General features: G+C 41.3%; 1 protein-coding gene across 1 annotated transcript; it reads left to right on the forward strand.

The window, feature by feature from the left end:
• Nucleotides 1–855: 855 nt before the first annotated feature.
• On the forward strand, nucleotides 856–10,968 carry MYL12B (myosin light chain 12B). Its single transcript, XM_079942779.1, has 4 exons — nucleotides 856–1,012; nucleotides 6,873–7,071; nucleotides 7,562–7,723; nucleotides 10,466–10,968. The coding sequence occupies exons 2-4, from the start codon at nucleotides 6,888–6,890 to the stop codon at nucleotides 10,636–10,638; spliced, it is 519 nt and encodes a 172-aa protein (XP_079798905.1). The 5' UTR covers nucleotides 856–1,012; nucleotides 6,873–6,887; the 3' UTR covers nucleotides 10,639–10,968.
• The last annotated feature ends 4,994 nt before the right edge of the window (nucleotides 10,969–15,962 follow it).

Below are 15,962 nucleotides of genomic sequence, written 5' to 3' on the forward strand. Positions count from 1 at the left end.
GGAGAGCAGAGCACAATAGGCCCCACTTTCTGGCCCCCTTTCCACCAGGCGCACGCCCGAACCACAGTCAGAGGCGGGGGCGAAGTTAGGAAGCTCTCGCTGCTGGTCACGCGTCTTCCTTTCGAGCCGGACGCAGTCAGGCTATCTTCTTCATGGGGTCTGAGGGGCTCTGGTGGGAAACAAAACCGCGAACGTTTTTGAATAGGGAGGAGGTCTTCGGCCGCCCGTGGCCTGAGGAAATCCTTCTGGGACGAATAAATAGCGGCTTCTTGTCTGAGGGCCCTCGGGACTAAACAATGTTTGCTTCTGTGGGGAGGGGCGGGACTCTTCATAAAATAACACGGTACACAGAGATCAAATCTTTTGTCCAAAGGCCTCCTCTCGGTAGACGCGGGCCGCTCGGGGACCTGCAGGCCGATCTCTAAACCTCCTGAGTCACCCTGAGGTGAGCCACACGCGCAGGCGCACAACTGCTCGGCGGCAGGGGCGGGGCTTTCTGAGGCGGGGCGAAGGCCAGTCACGTGGGCCGCGAAGCCCTCTCCGCGATTTCCCTACAAGGACTTGGGCTGTTGGGCCCCGCCCCTGGCCGGGCCCTGGAATGTGCGGAGGGGCAAACCCTCAGGACAGAGTCAACCATTTGCTAAGAGGAAAGGGGGGAAGAAAAGCTTACATTGTAAGAAGAGGTATTAAAAAAAAGGAAAACTCAGTCATCAGACCCGGCGAACTATTACACCTTCTTCTACGTTCTAAGTTGCCCGCTTTACACGTCCTTCCCATGCACTTGGTCAAAACTGCGCCCTTTGAGCACACCGGCAACTCCCCCGCTCCGTCGCCCTTCCATTAAACCAGGCTCACACTGTTAGCAGAGAATGGTGACTCGCTTCCTTCCGGTCCGCTAAGCGGAGGCCGGAAGAGTTGTTTGCAGCGTCTCTGGGAGTGGAAGGGAGTTTGTAGCGGCAGTCAGGGCAGCGAGGGGTTCCCTGAAGCGTTCGAGTTCTCGCGGCTGAGCAGGGTGAGTGGTGCTCGCGGTCGGGCGCGTGAGGCCCATTTCGGGGCGCATTCCCTCGGGACGGCTTGGGGGGGGGCAGTGGCGCTCCCCCGGCGCCGGGAGCGCACCTGGGCAGGTGTACCAGCCGGTTCCCGGGTTTTGAGCCCCAGTGCCAGCTCCAGCATCGAAGGCCGCGGCCGGAAGCGGCCCAGACGCCGACTTCGCTCCTTTGCCCAAAGTAGGAGCTCGGGAAGTGTGGCTTACTCTGCTGGCGCCGCGAGCTTGAGCGACAGCAGGCCTGCGAAACCCGAGCCCAGCGGAGCTGACTCTGGGACTAAGTTTAGTTTATAACGTAAACTTGCCCGATTCAAGAGAGTTTGCGCAAAAACTGTGCCCAGTGCGCCCCCCTCACCCCCCCCCGCGCTGCATCTGTTGTTGCAGCTGTGTGGCTACGTTTAGTGGGAATAACCACCTCAAATTAGCAACTTCCTCAGCTCAGTGTCCACTTTTGTAATTAGAGTTTTATTTTTAAGTGATATTTGGACAAAGAGGAGTTCGGGGTTTAGTTTGCGGCTCCAGAAAAACTCCAAAATACAATACCGTGTTACTCTTGGGTGGAAACTCGGGGTTAAGTCAATTTCCCAAAGTGTTTTCCTTTTAAAGTAGTTGAATAGGTTTATCAAAGAGTGTATCAGTTCTTTACAGAACTTTGAAACAGAAATAAGCGTTAGGTTGAGATTTTAACTTACGTGCAAAAAGTTTTGTATCTAAAGGTGAAGAAAGTGAATATTTCCTAAGATTACTACTATTTGTTTCATGTTCTGGAAGTCTTTTGATAAAACTTAACCAGAAAAAGCTTTTTATTTAAAAAAGTGACGCTTTACTGGCAAGTGAACCACGACAAAGAATTGCCTTTGTCAAGTGCTGAGAACTTTTTGGGTGTGGCAGTCTAAGGGAACTAATCCTACCTTCTACCGGAAGTTTGCATAGGAATTGAAAACTTGTTTTAGTTGGAACGGAAGCACCAGCCTGAAAATGTACTTTTAAAAAGCCGTGGTTAGCCCCCCAAAATTACATATACTTAGCTTTGAAAAAAGAAGTGCATTGATTAAATGAGACGGTAGATTTGGTAAGCAGATACTACGTGCTCTTACATTAAGAAGTGTTTTCTAAAATGGGAGTTTTTCCTTAAAGAATATAATCATATTTCCAGAATACTATCAATTTGAGTGTTAATCCTGTAGAAAAAGTCTTAGGATTAGTTTCCATTTATTACCACTACAAACGCTGGACTCTAGGATTCTAACTAGAGTAATCTAATGTAATATTGGTATGGATTAATCCCATTTTATAAATGAAACCAAAGTATCTAGAAATTCTGAAAAATCTTCTGGTTGCCCTTGATGTGTGGGGAAAGCCTCTTTGAGGATCTTTATTTTCCATTTCCCCCATCACTTAATCTAGTCTAACATCTTCCTTACATAGTTTGTATCCCTCCTTTTGTCATAACCCTGAATGATTCTCTGCGTATTTGATCAAGCTAAAAGGATAAATCTAGAAATTCATTACTACCAACACTCCCTTTCCCTGATTAAGACAAGATTATACTCCTTCAGGTCTGTAAACTGAATCTCCTTGACTGAATCTCTTCTATATATTTAATAGAAGTTGCCTCTGTGAGTCTGTGGGTTTTCAAGTTCCATACAACATATAGCCCTTCACACCAAAGATCTTAAATTAAATGCTTCAAAAATAGACTCTAGGGGCTTCCCTGGTGGCGCAGTGGTTGAGAGTCCGCCTGCCAATGCAGGGGACGCAGGTTCGTGCCCCGGTCCGGGAAGATCCCACATGCCGTGGAGCGGCTGGGCCCGAGCCATGGCCGCTGAGCCTGCGCGTCCGGAGCCTGTGCTCTGCAACGGGGGAGGCCACAACAGTGAGAGTCCCGCGTACTGCGCAAAAAAAAAAAAAAGACTCTAGACTATAACTTAGGATGAGTGAGGACATAACTCGGAAATCTCAGGTGCCTTCATGGCAATCTTCCCACCCTAAATAAAGAATAGTTACATTGATGAATAAAATATTTTCAGTTTTATTTTGCCCTAGTTCATGAGAGTTGTGTGTTTGCTGAAGGCTTGTTACATGCAGAGGGTTATAGGTTGACTCGTTTGGGGAGGGTAAAAGTGGACAGCATACTAGAATCATAGCAAGGAGGACAATGACAGTATCTGTCATCAATGATCTCCTTCGGATCATAGCACTGTTCCTTATTTGGCTTCCTCTCCGCCAGTGTTTATTCCACCCATACTTTCAGTTTGGTAGGGGAAAATAAAAAACACCCTTTCCTTATTTTGAAATAACTGACTGCAAAGCTGAACTCCCTGTCACTATAAGGATCTGGGTTTCTGGTGGGAGATAAACTCACAGATCAGAATCCAACCTCCGTGAAAAAGTAAAGGCCCATGTAGTAACTTGCCCAACGGTATACTACCAGTTTTTGGTAGAATTAACTACCCTAATTTGTTAGAACTAAGACTAACATTTAAGTCTCTTAATTCTAAGGATGTCTTGTAGCTTTTAGGATTTTTCAGTCTTCTCGCCCCGCCCAAATCTTTTAGAAACAAAGATCTTTTCTGAACTCACAATATTTGATAATCATGTACCACCTTTGAGTTATTTTTCATTTTTGTTACGCATTGTTTTAACTTGAGAGCCATACTTCTGGAATGAAAACTATGTGACTCATTTCATAAGTTGAACCAATCATCTCATTTCTTTAAAGTTGCCCCCCCAACTATATTTTAGGCTCCTTGAAGATAGCACACCTACCTTACATTTCTTAATTCTTAAATAATAATCAGCACTCATGACATTTAATGCACATGAATGTAATTCTGCTGATCATATTAAAGGTTGATGGTTAAGTATCGAATGAGATAAAGAAAAATTCTGTGAGACCACTGTCAGTTCTGACCCCCAAAAAACCTTTATAATGTTTAAAAACTATGTTAGAATGCATTTACAAATTGAAAGAATGCATGATTTTAAAAAGGCTAAATAGGGGACTTCCCTGGTGGCACAGTTGTTAAGAATCCGCCTGCCCAGTGTAGGAGACACGGGTTCGAGCCCTGGTCCAGGAAGATCTCACATGGCCGTGGAGCAGCTAAGCCCGTGCACCAGAACTACTGAGCCTGCACTTTAGAGCCCACGGGCCACAACTACTGAGCCCTCGTGCCACAACTACTGAAGCCCACGCACCTAGAGCCTGTGCTTCGCAACAAAGAGAAGCCACCGCGATGAGAAGGCACTCAACCCAATGAAGAGTAGCCCCCACTAACCGCAACTAGAGAAAGCCCGTGCGCAGCAACGAAGACCCAACACTGGCAAAAATAATAAATTTATTTATTTAAAAAAAAAGCAACTGTAAAAAGGCTAAATAGGAAATATATCAAAATTCAAGAAGTGGGTGTGTGTTACTTTATAATCCAAACTAAGTTTTAAAAAGGTGTATAGAGGACCCGCACCAAATTGAGTATTATGAGTTTTTTTGTTTTGTATTTTATAATTTTATTTATTTATTTTTGGCTGTGTTAGGTCTTCGTTGCTGTGCGTGGGCTTTCTCTAGTTGTGGCCAGCGGGGGCTACTCTTCGTCGTGGTGTGCGGGCTTCTCATTGCGGTGGCTTCTCGTTGCACAGCACAGGCTCTAGGTGCACAGGCTTCTGTAGTTGTGGCTCGTGGGCTCTAGAGTGCAGGATCAGTAGTTGTGGCGCACGGGCTTAGTTGCTCCATGGCATGTGGGATCTTCTCAGACCAGGGCTCAAACCCATGTCCCCTGCATTGGCAGGTGGATTCTTAACCGCTGCGCCACCAGGGAAGCCCTATGAGGTTTTGTAGATTAAAAAAATCAGTTTTATCAACCATTTGACCTATAATTTTCATCAGTTTCTTTGTTCTTAAAATAACTGACATTTGCGCGTCATTAGGGGAATATAATGTAGTCAAACAAAACAGACTTTTTAAAGATGTGTTTTGTTTTGCAAAGACATGGCATACCTAAAATATTAAAGAGACGTGGACTGGTAAATATATGCCGCTCATTGGGTCTCAACTGCTAACCCAAGTCCTGGAGTCCATTTAAGAGATGGAAGAATAATACATATATGTTATAACTCCTTGTAGTTTTTAAAACTGCATTTAGAATAGAGGGGGACATTACAGTTCCATATAGTTTAGATAATAGTGGGATTTACTGCGTCCAGAGGTGTTACAGAGTGAAAATATGCATTCATAAAAGGGTGATTAAAGGAAACTTGGAAACTAGGGAAGAGTATATATCATAACTGCTATGTCACGTAGAGTATATCTTACCAGCAACACATTCCAGTGTATCCTAGGAGTGCTATATTTAATGGACTGGAATTTGTGACTCTCCTTTGTGGAATTTCCTTCTAAAATCTGAGAACAGATTTAGCTTAAAAAAAAGAAAATCTGAGGCAGAGTCAGAGCTTTTCTAATTATTTCCATAATTGAATTTAGCCTGGCTGATGTGGTGTAATCAAGGAAAGAATGTAAGTAATAAGTTTTTAAACTCATGTGGAGCGTTGTGTTCTAAAGTCACTTTGCAGTACTGACATCTAGGTAGTACTTCATTCTTTGCAATCCACAGACTTATTTTTAGAGTAAGGGCATAGTGTTTTGCTACATCATAGTTAAATGTTGTTTTCAGAACGTAAGCTTTAAAATTGTTGTCCTGGTCAGAGAGTGAAATCAGTAGTGCCTATTTTAGACCTGCTTCAAAGAATATAACTGAATACAGTGTCTCAGTCTTGTGTGTTAGAGGTTTTGCAGACTGCCATTGCCACCTCAGCTCTGAAAGATGGTATGGTAAAATTTTATTATCTGATGACTGTGGGATTTTTAACTTCAAACAAACTTTTATAGTATTAAAGATTGTGTTGAAAGGAAAATTACCTCTTCATCTTAGGTATTATTAAACATTATTTTTAACTTAAATTTTACAGGGATAAATTTAGATTAGAGAGCAAAGGTAGTTTCTGTACCTCTTAAAATGCTTTCTAAAACTTTTTAAAAACTAAAGTGCTTTAAAAATTTTTATTGTGCTCTGGTTTTTGTTTCGAGGACTTAGTCACCTCAAGTGATTTAGCTTAGCTCTGTGCAACAAATTGGTTAAGATAGAGTGGAAATATTTACAAAACTTAATTATTGATGAATTACCTTTGGAGTTTTCTATACTTTTTCAGTTAGCCTTTTAACAGATATCTTTCCTGAAGTACTTTGATTCCAGGAGTGAGGGTGCGATAAGAAATGTTAGTTGCGAGTGGAAGAATGGTATTTGGCAGTAAGATTAGGAGATGAAGACCTGTCCCATCAGTTAATCCTCCTTCCTTCTTTCTGTCCACCTTAGAATGGGAGGCTGGTTTCAGCTAGGGCTGCAGAAGGATAACCTGTTGAAGATGAGTTAATGTCCCTCAGTACTCCATAGCACTGATGTACAGAACCCAACATTTTTTGTTTCTTGTTTTCTATATTGTTATTAAGCTAGTAGATTGGGTTATTGGTCCTTAATCAGCTGTCCAGTAGTACTGGGGACAGGAAATCTTGTTGATAATGCTCTGAGCTTTGAATTAATGTTGGTCGTAGTTTCGTCACAACTACTAAGGATGAGTGAACTCAGAGCATGAGTCTGGTTTTTCTCTTTGTAGAGTGATTCTCTGCATAATGGTATCGATTAGTTGAGAGAGATTTTTGCCAAGTGATACTATCCTGTGGAATAGTCTTTAGACACATCTCTAAGTGGCTCAAACGTATCAGGAAGGTTGGTTCAGCTTACTTTTTGTTATTTCTTGTATTTCCCTTATTTGTTAGGATTTAACCGCCACCATGTCGAGCAAAAGAGCAAAGACCAAGACCACCAAGAAGCGCCCCCAGCGCGCAACCTCCAACGTGTTCGCCATGTTTGACCAGTCACAGATTCAGGAGTTCAAGGAGGCCTTCAACATGATCGATCAGAACAGAGATGGTTTCATCGACAAGGAAGACTTGCATGATATGCTTGCCTCCCTGGGTAATGATCAGTTTTAACATTAATAAATCAAATAGAATTTCTATAACACCTTTTATATTTATTTCTTAAGCCAATCTAATGATGCTTTGTGAAGCCAATCTAATGATGTTACAGTTCACTAAGATTCGAAGTCTGGAGCATTGTTTCCCAAAGCATGGTCCCCGGAACACCTGCAGATTTCTGGCCAAGTTTCAGGGTTAGGCTGGGGGCCAGCCGTGTACGTGCATGCACTGCAAACACTGATCTTGATTGTGAGAGCAGTGTTATTCCTCCTGACATCCAGTGGAACAGCACACAGTCTCCACACTCTTAATACGGATCCTATTCATTGAGAAGACTTTTTTCCGAATAGTTTTGCTATCTTGAATGCAAATAGCAAACTGTTTAAATGACCGTCTTTCTTGTCAAAATGTTTACCATGATGAATTGTTGATGCGCTTTGTGGTGTAATTATCACCCTCTTAAAATTATGACCCTCTTTTTTGTTTAGGGAAAAATCCAACTGATGAGTATCTGGACGCCATGATGAATGAGGCTCCAGGTCCCATAAATTTTACCATGTTTCTCACGATGTTTGGTGAAAAGCTAAATGGCACCGATCCAGAAGATGTCATCAGAAACGCTTTTGCTTGCTTTGATGAAGAAGCAACTGGTAAGTCTGAGGTAACCTTTAATTACCAAGTGATTTAATTTTTGGTTATGGCAACTAAAATATACAATAACTTGAAATGTGATGACATGTAATACCCTTAGGTTTATACCATACCTGAGGTTTGGGGGATTTGGGGGGACAGGTTTTGCCTATGGCTTGTTAGTCACTCACTTCACTGCCTCTGCCCTTAAATACTTAATTTACAATTTAATAGGTATATTTGAAACTTCTTTAGGAAACTTATGTTCCTCCTTCACTAGAATACTTCCACAAGGGTCAGATACTCAATAAATGTGTGTCAAACCAATATCTTTTACTGGAGCAATCTTGGAAAAAGTTTAAATTGCTGTAGGCGGTGATACCAGTACAATCCTATGTTTGTTTATCAGGTACCTCTCAGCTCTGAGAGTGTTTAGATCTGGTATCTAACCTCTCCCTCTGGAATCAGGTGCCCCGGTTTCATAATCCTGTTCTGCATAATAGCTGTGTGATTTCAGGCGAGTTACTGAACTTCTCTAAGCCTCTGTTTTCTTATTTGTAAGATGGACAGTAATATTACCTACCTCAGGGTTGTTGTGAGGATTAAATGAGGAAATGAGATAGTAGCTTACTGCCTGCATAGAGTGAACTCTCAAAGACACCCAAAAGGTTAACTAAATACATGCCCGATAAGGGGTAACTCACATAGCAAGTTTTTGAGAAGGAAGGCACACCCTCTGGTTACACAGTCCAAGCATAATTTGGGCATGGAAGCATAGTCTCCCCACTCTGGCTTTCAAGACTGCTCATTTGGCCTGTTCAAGTAGACCACCCTCAACTCTTCCTAACCTCCTTCCAGACTCCTCCATGCGTTGTTGCCCTGACTTACCTCCACCATTTCTGCCTCTGCCTTTCCTCCTTATACCACCTCCTTCCTCCTTCCCCTTGAAATCAAGACTCTGAACAGTTATTTCTGGAAGGGGTAGGGAAGGGGCAGGCAGAAGAGACCTTTTTCCTGCTAAAAACATTTGTGTATTGATTGAATTTTTTACAGTCAATGGGTATTACTATTTTAGTGGAAGGGAATAAAACCATAAAAGAGTAAAGTGTCTTATTTATTCTTTAAAGTCATCTCAATGGTCACTTTCTTTATAGAGCCTTACCTGTGTTTTCATACTATTTTCTCCTGACCTCTGGGAAAATGTAAATGTTCTCCCTTTCCCCTCCGAAGTACTTTATGTATGTCTCTACTGGCACATACTCCACCTGAGCTCCTACTTTAGTTGTGTGCTTATTTCTTTTTTTTTTTTTTTTTTTTTTTTTTGCTATACGTGGGCCTCTCACTGTTGTGGCCTCTCATGTTGTGGAGCACAGGCTCTGGACGCTCAGGCTCAGCGGCCATGGCTCACGGGCCCAGCCGCTCCGCGGCATGTGGGATCTTCCTGGACCGGGGCACGAACCCGTGTCCCCTGCCTCAGCAGGCGGACTCAACCACTGCGCCACCAGGGAAGCCCGTGTGCTTATTTCTAATCATCACAGTCTCCCTGATCCCAGGATAATAGCTGTGTCTTCCAGCATTCCATTCCCATCCTTGTAACCCCTCCCAGCTCCTACCACAGTCCCTTGCACATAGTCAATGATGATTTTACATGATAGTTGAATGACTTGGCTGGAGATGAGGATTTATTTCTACAAGCTAAAAGTCTAAGATTTGGAGAACTTTTTTTTTTTAATCTAGGATTGAATTAGCAAAAACAATCCATAAATCTAGAGTTTCTTTTGTGAACTGACCTTACACTTTAAACTCATAGGAAATATATTATCAATGTTTTAGCTTAATTTCACATACAAGGAAGTTGTCAGATTTTTCTTTTTTTACTTTATGAATTTCAAAATTTCTGTGCTTGAATGGTCATGTATTACCTTTGGATTACTGCATTAGTGGGTCTCAGTCATGATAGCTCGTGGGATTTACTTGGGGAGCCTTTTTAAAATATCAGTAACAGATAATAAGTCAAGGGTGGCCTCTGGGGTTGTTTTGTTTTGAGCTCCCTGGATGATTCTTATGTGCAGTCAGGCTTTATGAGAACCCTGCTTTCACAAGTCCAGAGTAGAAAGCCTTCCTCTCAGCTCACCACTGTAGCCCCAATGCCTATCCCAGTGTCTGCAACGTAGTTAATGCTCAAATATCTACTCAGTGTTTTTGCACATCCTGGGCCTGAACATATTTGTTACTGAATCTAAAATTAGATTTGTTTAGAAAATTTTTTTTAATCTCATTTTACATATAAAGAAAAAGAAGGAGGTAAAGTGAAATGCCTGAAGTAACATAGCTTGTTAAAACTGGACCTCAAGACTTCAGTATTCTTTCCACTGAAGCACTTTATTGATGTTTATGATGATTTTAGTATATTTACTCGTAGAATAAGTGTGACCATGCTACTTTAAGGAACCATGAGGCTTAGATTCCTTAATCATACTTTATGGCTTGTGGTTAGGCATAGGCTTAGCCACTTATTGAGATCAGGAGATGGATGTCGGGTGAGGTCAGTAGAGCAGAGCAGGTTAATGTCACTAAGCAACAGGGCATTTTCTAGGCAGCTGTCTGCTGAGGCTGACTTCAGCATGTCAGGACCTCATATTTCATACATTTGCGTGCTTCTAGTTCTTAACATAAAGCCCATGCTTAGTCAAGTGTAGATGCCCCTTGCAATTACTCCTCAGAGTAGTGTGTCTTCTGATCCCTGGTTCTTTTCTCTTTAGGCACCATTCAGGAGGATTACCTGCGAGAGCTGCTGACCACAATGGGAGATCGGTTTACAGATGAGGAAGTGGACGAGCTGTACAGAGAAGCACCTATTGACAAAAAGGGGAATTTCAATTACATTGAGTTCACGCGCATCCTTAAACATGGAGCAAAAGACAAAGATGACTGAAAAGAACTTCAAATTCCAGCCAAACTTTCCTTGTTGCTACTTTGGGTATTTCTGAGACTTTCTCTTAGAGCCTATTGCATGCCCTTAGCTTTACAGCTTTTGCCTTTCTGTTGTATTTATTCTCAACCATTTGGGGCACGTGCATCTCTATAATCAGACTGGAAATGGGACTTTTTGTCATTTTCAGAATAGAAAATAGGGTAGTTTAACTTACCCCTACCTTCCCCTCCCCCAATAACTGCAGTCTACAAAGAGTCGATATATTTTTTCAGAGAAAGTTATTCACTCAATTTTTTCTGAACCATAATTAAACTTTATAATAGAAACTTACTTGTTTAAAATTTCTTTATTTACCCAAATTGGCTTTGTTGGTCTTGGTTGTAATTTTTTATTTATTTATTTATTTTTGGCTGCGTTGGGTCTTCGTTGCTGTGCGTGGGTTTCTCATTGCAGTGGCTTCTCTTGTTGCAGAGCATGGGCTCTAGGCACGCGGGCTTCAGTAGCTATGGCTCGAAGGCTCTAGAGCACAGGCTCAGTAGTTGTGGCGCACAGGCTTAGTTGCCCCGCAGCATGTAGGATCTTCCCCGACCAGGGCTTGAACCCATATCTCCTGCATTGGCAGGTGGATTCTTAACCACTGCGCCACTAGGGAAGCCCTTGGTTGCAACTTCTAAAGAAAGGTAGTGGGAATTCCCTGGCGGTCCAGTAGTTAGGACTCCACCTGCACTTTCATTGCCAAGGGCCCGGGTTCAATCCCTGGTCAGGGAACTAAGATCCCACAAGACACACGTGCGGCGCAGCCAAAAATAAAGAAAGAATGGTAGTGAGGCAAATCCTAGAAAATAATATGGTTGTTAGACCTCCCCCTTACTCCTGCCAGTTTTCCTAACAATCCTACTCCTCTACTATTCATTCTTCCCCCTTTTTAAAGAAATCCAATTTTAACTGCCTTTATTGAGTTTCCTGCACTTTGCCTTCCAATTTTAAAAATAATTTCCTGTAAAATTTACATGTGTATGATAGCTTTGGTAGCTTTAAATCCTAAAGTTTAACATACCTGCCAACATCACCCCATATCTGTTCTAATCTTTTGTACATAACTTCTTGTCATTTAAAGTTAGACCAGGCCACTGAGTGTAATTTTAATTTGTCCTAATTTTTAAAACAATTTTAGCCCCAAAGTTTCTATGGAATGCTTCTACCAAAAAGGCGCATTTTTTTGTATTGTATTTCAAAGTGTTGGAAACACAATATGGTTTTTGTTGGTTTGTTTTGGGTTTTTTTGTATATAGTTTCTTTTTATCACACAGTCCTCATTGAAGTACTGTGTTTATTTATGCAGATTCACATGAGTTCATTTGTGAATGTTTGACATTCCTGACCTGCCCGTGGTCAGAACAGCTGAAGCTACATGCCTGGGAAAGTGAGGTCATTATTTCAATCCTAAAAATAATTTCTGCTATTTGCAGGAATGCAGGACTGTTTTAAGAGTTAATCACGAAATGGTAGACAGTTTCATTCACTTTGGGCTTCAAAAATCTGACTCTCAAGGATTCATAAGTTTAAGAAAGATCTTGAAACAGTGGGGGAAAAGTTGGGTGAAGAGGGTTGACAATTAACCTGTGAAGATGAATAATTGATAATTACTATAACTTTATGTTTTATACTACTATTAACAAGACTGTCCTTGGACAAAACTATTACCTCGTTGAATATGCAATTACTGAATGCCTTCAGGGCAGCAGACCTTTACACTCAACAGGATAGGTGAGCTAGATTCTTTAACCTCAGGAGACCAGCTTAAAATAGGAGTAGGACTAGTAACAAGGCTGCTCTTGGCCCTTTCAAGATTAGAATCTTAGCACCTGCCTTAACTCTGCCTTTAATGTGTTCCTGAATTTTGTTCAGTGGTTTAAGCAAAGTACTTTTTCCAGGGTATAGCCATGATGCTGAAATTGTTGAACTAAATTTACATTTCAACTGAAAAAAAAATAACTTCTGCTTTGTTAACAAATTTCCAGTCAAGAACAAATAACATTGTTTCCCTACTGAAAAAAAGGTAGCCTCATCTACTAAAATTATCTCTTGCAGTATCTCCACTTCCATTTCAGATAACTGCTCAAAGAACCAGCCCCCATTAGAAACAGTGGATAGTCTCTTCTGAATGAAATGTCTCCTCATTTAGTAATAGCATTCTCTATGTAGTAAGTAGGCTTTGCTTAAGTAAAGCTGATTGACAGTAAAAAGCTAAAGCATCTACTCCAACAGTGCATTTGATAGAAAAACTGGTCTCCACGATGAAAGCCAGACTTGAAACAAACCATTTCAAAACCAGCCTAATGGGGGCAGCCTCCTTACCCACCTGCTTATGATTACATTGTCATTTGGACTCCAGGGCCCAAATTTTATTTGATCAAGGAGCCTCTGTGACTGCACGAGAGTGGGAATTTATGAGTGCTACTGGGAAAAAAGGGAGCAGGCCAGACTATATGAGACAAGTAAAAGCAAATTCTGGAAAGGAAAGGCAACTATTTTTTTTTTTTACGAAGTATGAGGGGGGAAAGGACAGCAAGAGATGTACTAGACTTTGAGAAGTGCAAGCAAGTTGTAAGAAGGATCAGATAGAAGATGGTAAAAGAGCTTAGTAGATAGAGCCACAACAGTGTTATGGAAACCAAGTGAATAATTTCAAGAGTGAGGAAGTTAGTAGTGTTAAACCACAGAAAAATCGAACACAGGAAAATTTAAATGAGGCCACTGGATTTGGCAAGTCGGTCACTTCTGCCAGAGCTGTTAAGGTAGTTTTGAGTGCAGAATCCATAGTGTAGCAGGAGACACGGACAACGCCTGGGTTTGGGGGTCAGGCCAGCTGCATTTTAATCTCATTCGTGCTACATCATGGCTTTATAACCTTAAGAAAGTTATTTAACCTCGCTCGACCTCTATTCATTTGTAAAATTGAAGTAATGCTCTGGCTCATAATAGGAACATAATCTATTAATATATAAAGCAGCATTTTTGTGATTAGGAGCAGTATGGGTTTTAGAGCCAGACGTGGTTGAGTGAATAATGCCTGTTATTTGATGAGCTTTGTGTCCTTGGGCAGGTGGCCCAGCCCTAAGTGTCAGTTTCCTCACCTGTTTAACAGGGACAATACCCTCCACGTTTGTTGTGAAAATAGAAACACTAAAGCTAAATGGGTCTGGCACACAGTAGGTATTCAAATAGTGGTTATTCTGTTTACCAGCAGGGGCTGTTGGGCAGTGAGGAGAGGGTTGAAGGGAAGGCAGGACCAAAGAGCATTTTAGAGATTCAAGCCTGTCTGTAGACAGAGGAAGGCGGCAAACGAGTGTAAGCAAATGAGTGAAACCAAAGGAATGATGTGCAGGAGCTAGGAAGAGATAGAACCTAGATCACATGTTGTAAGATTATTCTTAGAAAAACAAAAATGGATACTGCTCCCTCTGAAAACAGGAAAGGGTAGGTGATAGGAGTTTAATCATAGTTGGAGATTAAAAGCCGAGGTTAGGAGAAAGGTCCATAGTGGTTTGATAGTAAATTGTCTCAAACTAGAATTTAATTAAAGGGTTGTTATGAGCATTTAATGAGAATATACATAAAAATGTGTGGTACCAAGTAGATCCTCAAATAGTTTATTTTAGATTTCCTGAGTAGGTCCAATATGCCAGAATAGTTTGTGTCTTTCTAGATCCTCCTTAAGTGTACAATTTCTTGATTGCCCTGCAACGCTGGTTTTTATCTTTGCTGTCCTGAAAGGCATTGCTGAAGCTAATCCCATATTGAAGAAACAGCCAGTTTTCCCAAGTCCCTGTATCTTTTTATCCTAGGTTTATATGTGCCTGCTCAAATAATAGGCATCATAACTTCTCTTTCACACTTATCTACATACATCTTCTAGTTGTAGTGAATATACACCTTGTTTTTTAGTTTAATGTATCTTAAATTGTCTGTTTTGGCATACCCACCATTTTTGTTTTGAGTTTTAAGTATATTACCTTTTTTTAAACCATTCTTTTTAATGACCACAATAAACAATTATCTGGTATTTAGATATTCAGCTTTTCATTAATAAATATTGTTTTTCTTTTGAATCTAGAGAGAACACTATACCCTAGGATTATTTTTCTATAACAGTGCTATCCAGTAGAATTTTCTGTGATGATGGAAATGCACTCTCTGTGCTGTCCAATAAGGACACTAGGTCACATGTGACTATTGAGCACTTAAAATGTGTCTAATATAACTGAGTTTTTAATTTACATTTAAATAGTCACATGTGGTTAGTGACCACTGTGTTGGAAAGCAGTTCTAGAAACAAATATGGAGATCAAAGTCAAAGTACAGAGTGTCTCAGCTATGATCTTAATTGAGGTGGCCAGGGTGAGGGCTTATGGTATAGTAATAGACCATACTTGGAAGAGCTCTCTGACAAAGACCTCAGAAGCCAAAATGTTCTCAGGAGTGGAAAAATATTTAAATTATTGGACCAAAGGGCAGACTACAGCTAAAGAAAAGAGTAAATATTTTAGAACCAGATATGATTTCTCAGCAATTGGTTTCAAACTCCATTGAGAAAATGCATTCAGTTAAGGACCTTGGGGCAGTGCTAACTCCGAGGACCACGTTATAAGCATCACCTGGGGCTTATTAGGAATGCAGATTCTTGCCCCACCCTCGACCTACTGAATCTGAATACCTGGGGCTGGGCTCCAGAATCTTTCACGTAGCCCCCAGGTTTTTCTTATTGGTGCTACTGTTTAAGAACTACTGCTATAGCGTGTTGAACACATGGTTCCTACCATATAGGAATTCCTGATCAAAGATATCTAATTTCTCATCAAACTTTTCTAGAATATAAGACTGGATTATTCGTTCATCTCCCTGCATCCCGCACACGTTCAGGCAATCACAAGTGCTCAACGAAGGTTTGCTATTAAGTTGACTATCCTCCATTATCCGGAAATAGTAGTATCTATCTGTAATATTCCAAGGTGAGGGAACTTGAAGGTTATGGGCACAAACAATATCTAGAACAAAAATTGAATTATGTAGCTTCGTGGTTTCGTTTTGACCAAGAGCATTATATAGTGTGTGCGCGTTTGTGTGTGTGTGTGTAAATCTGCATTGTCTTTAACGAACCAAAGGAAAACAAATAACTTGAATAAAGCTTCCCTGTGGTTGAAAGGGGAAAACGTCACCAGCCGTGGCCTGGTAAGGGCGTAAACCTGATAATCTGAGGGGTAAAACAGGAGGGGCAGAGGTAAATGATAGAACTCGGTCTGGGCGTGCAGTCTGTAAAGCAG

This window comes from Stenella coeruleoalba (assembly GCF_951394435.1).
Source record: "Stenella coeruleoalba genome assembly, chromosome: 14".
NCBI classification, from domain to species: Eukaryota; Metazoa; Chordata; class Mammalia; order Artiodactyla; family Delphinidae; genus Stenella; species Stenella coeruleoalba.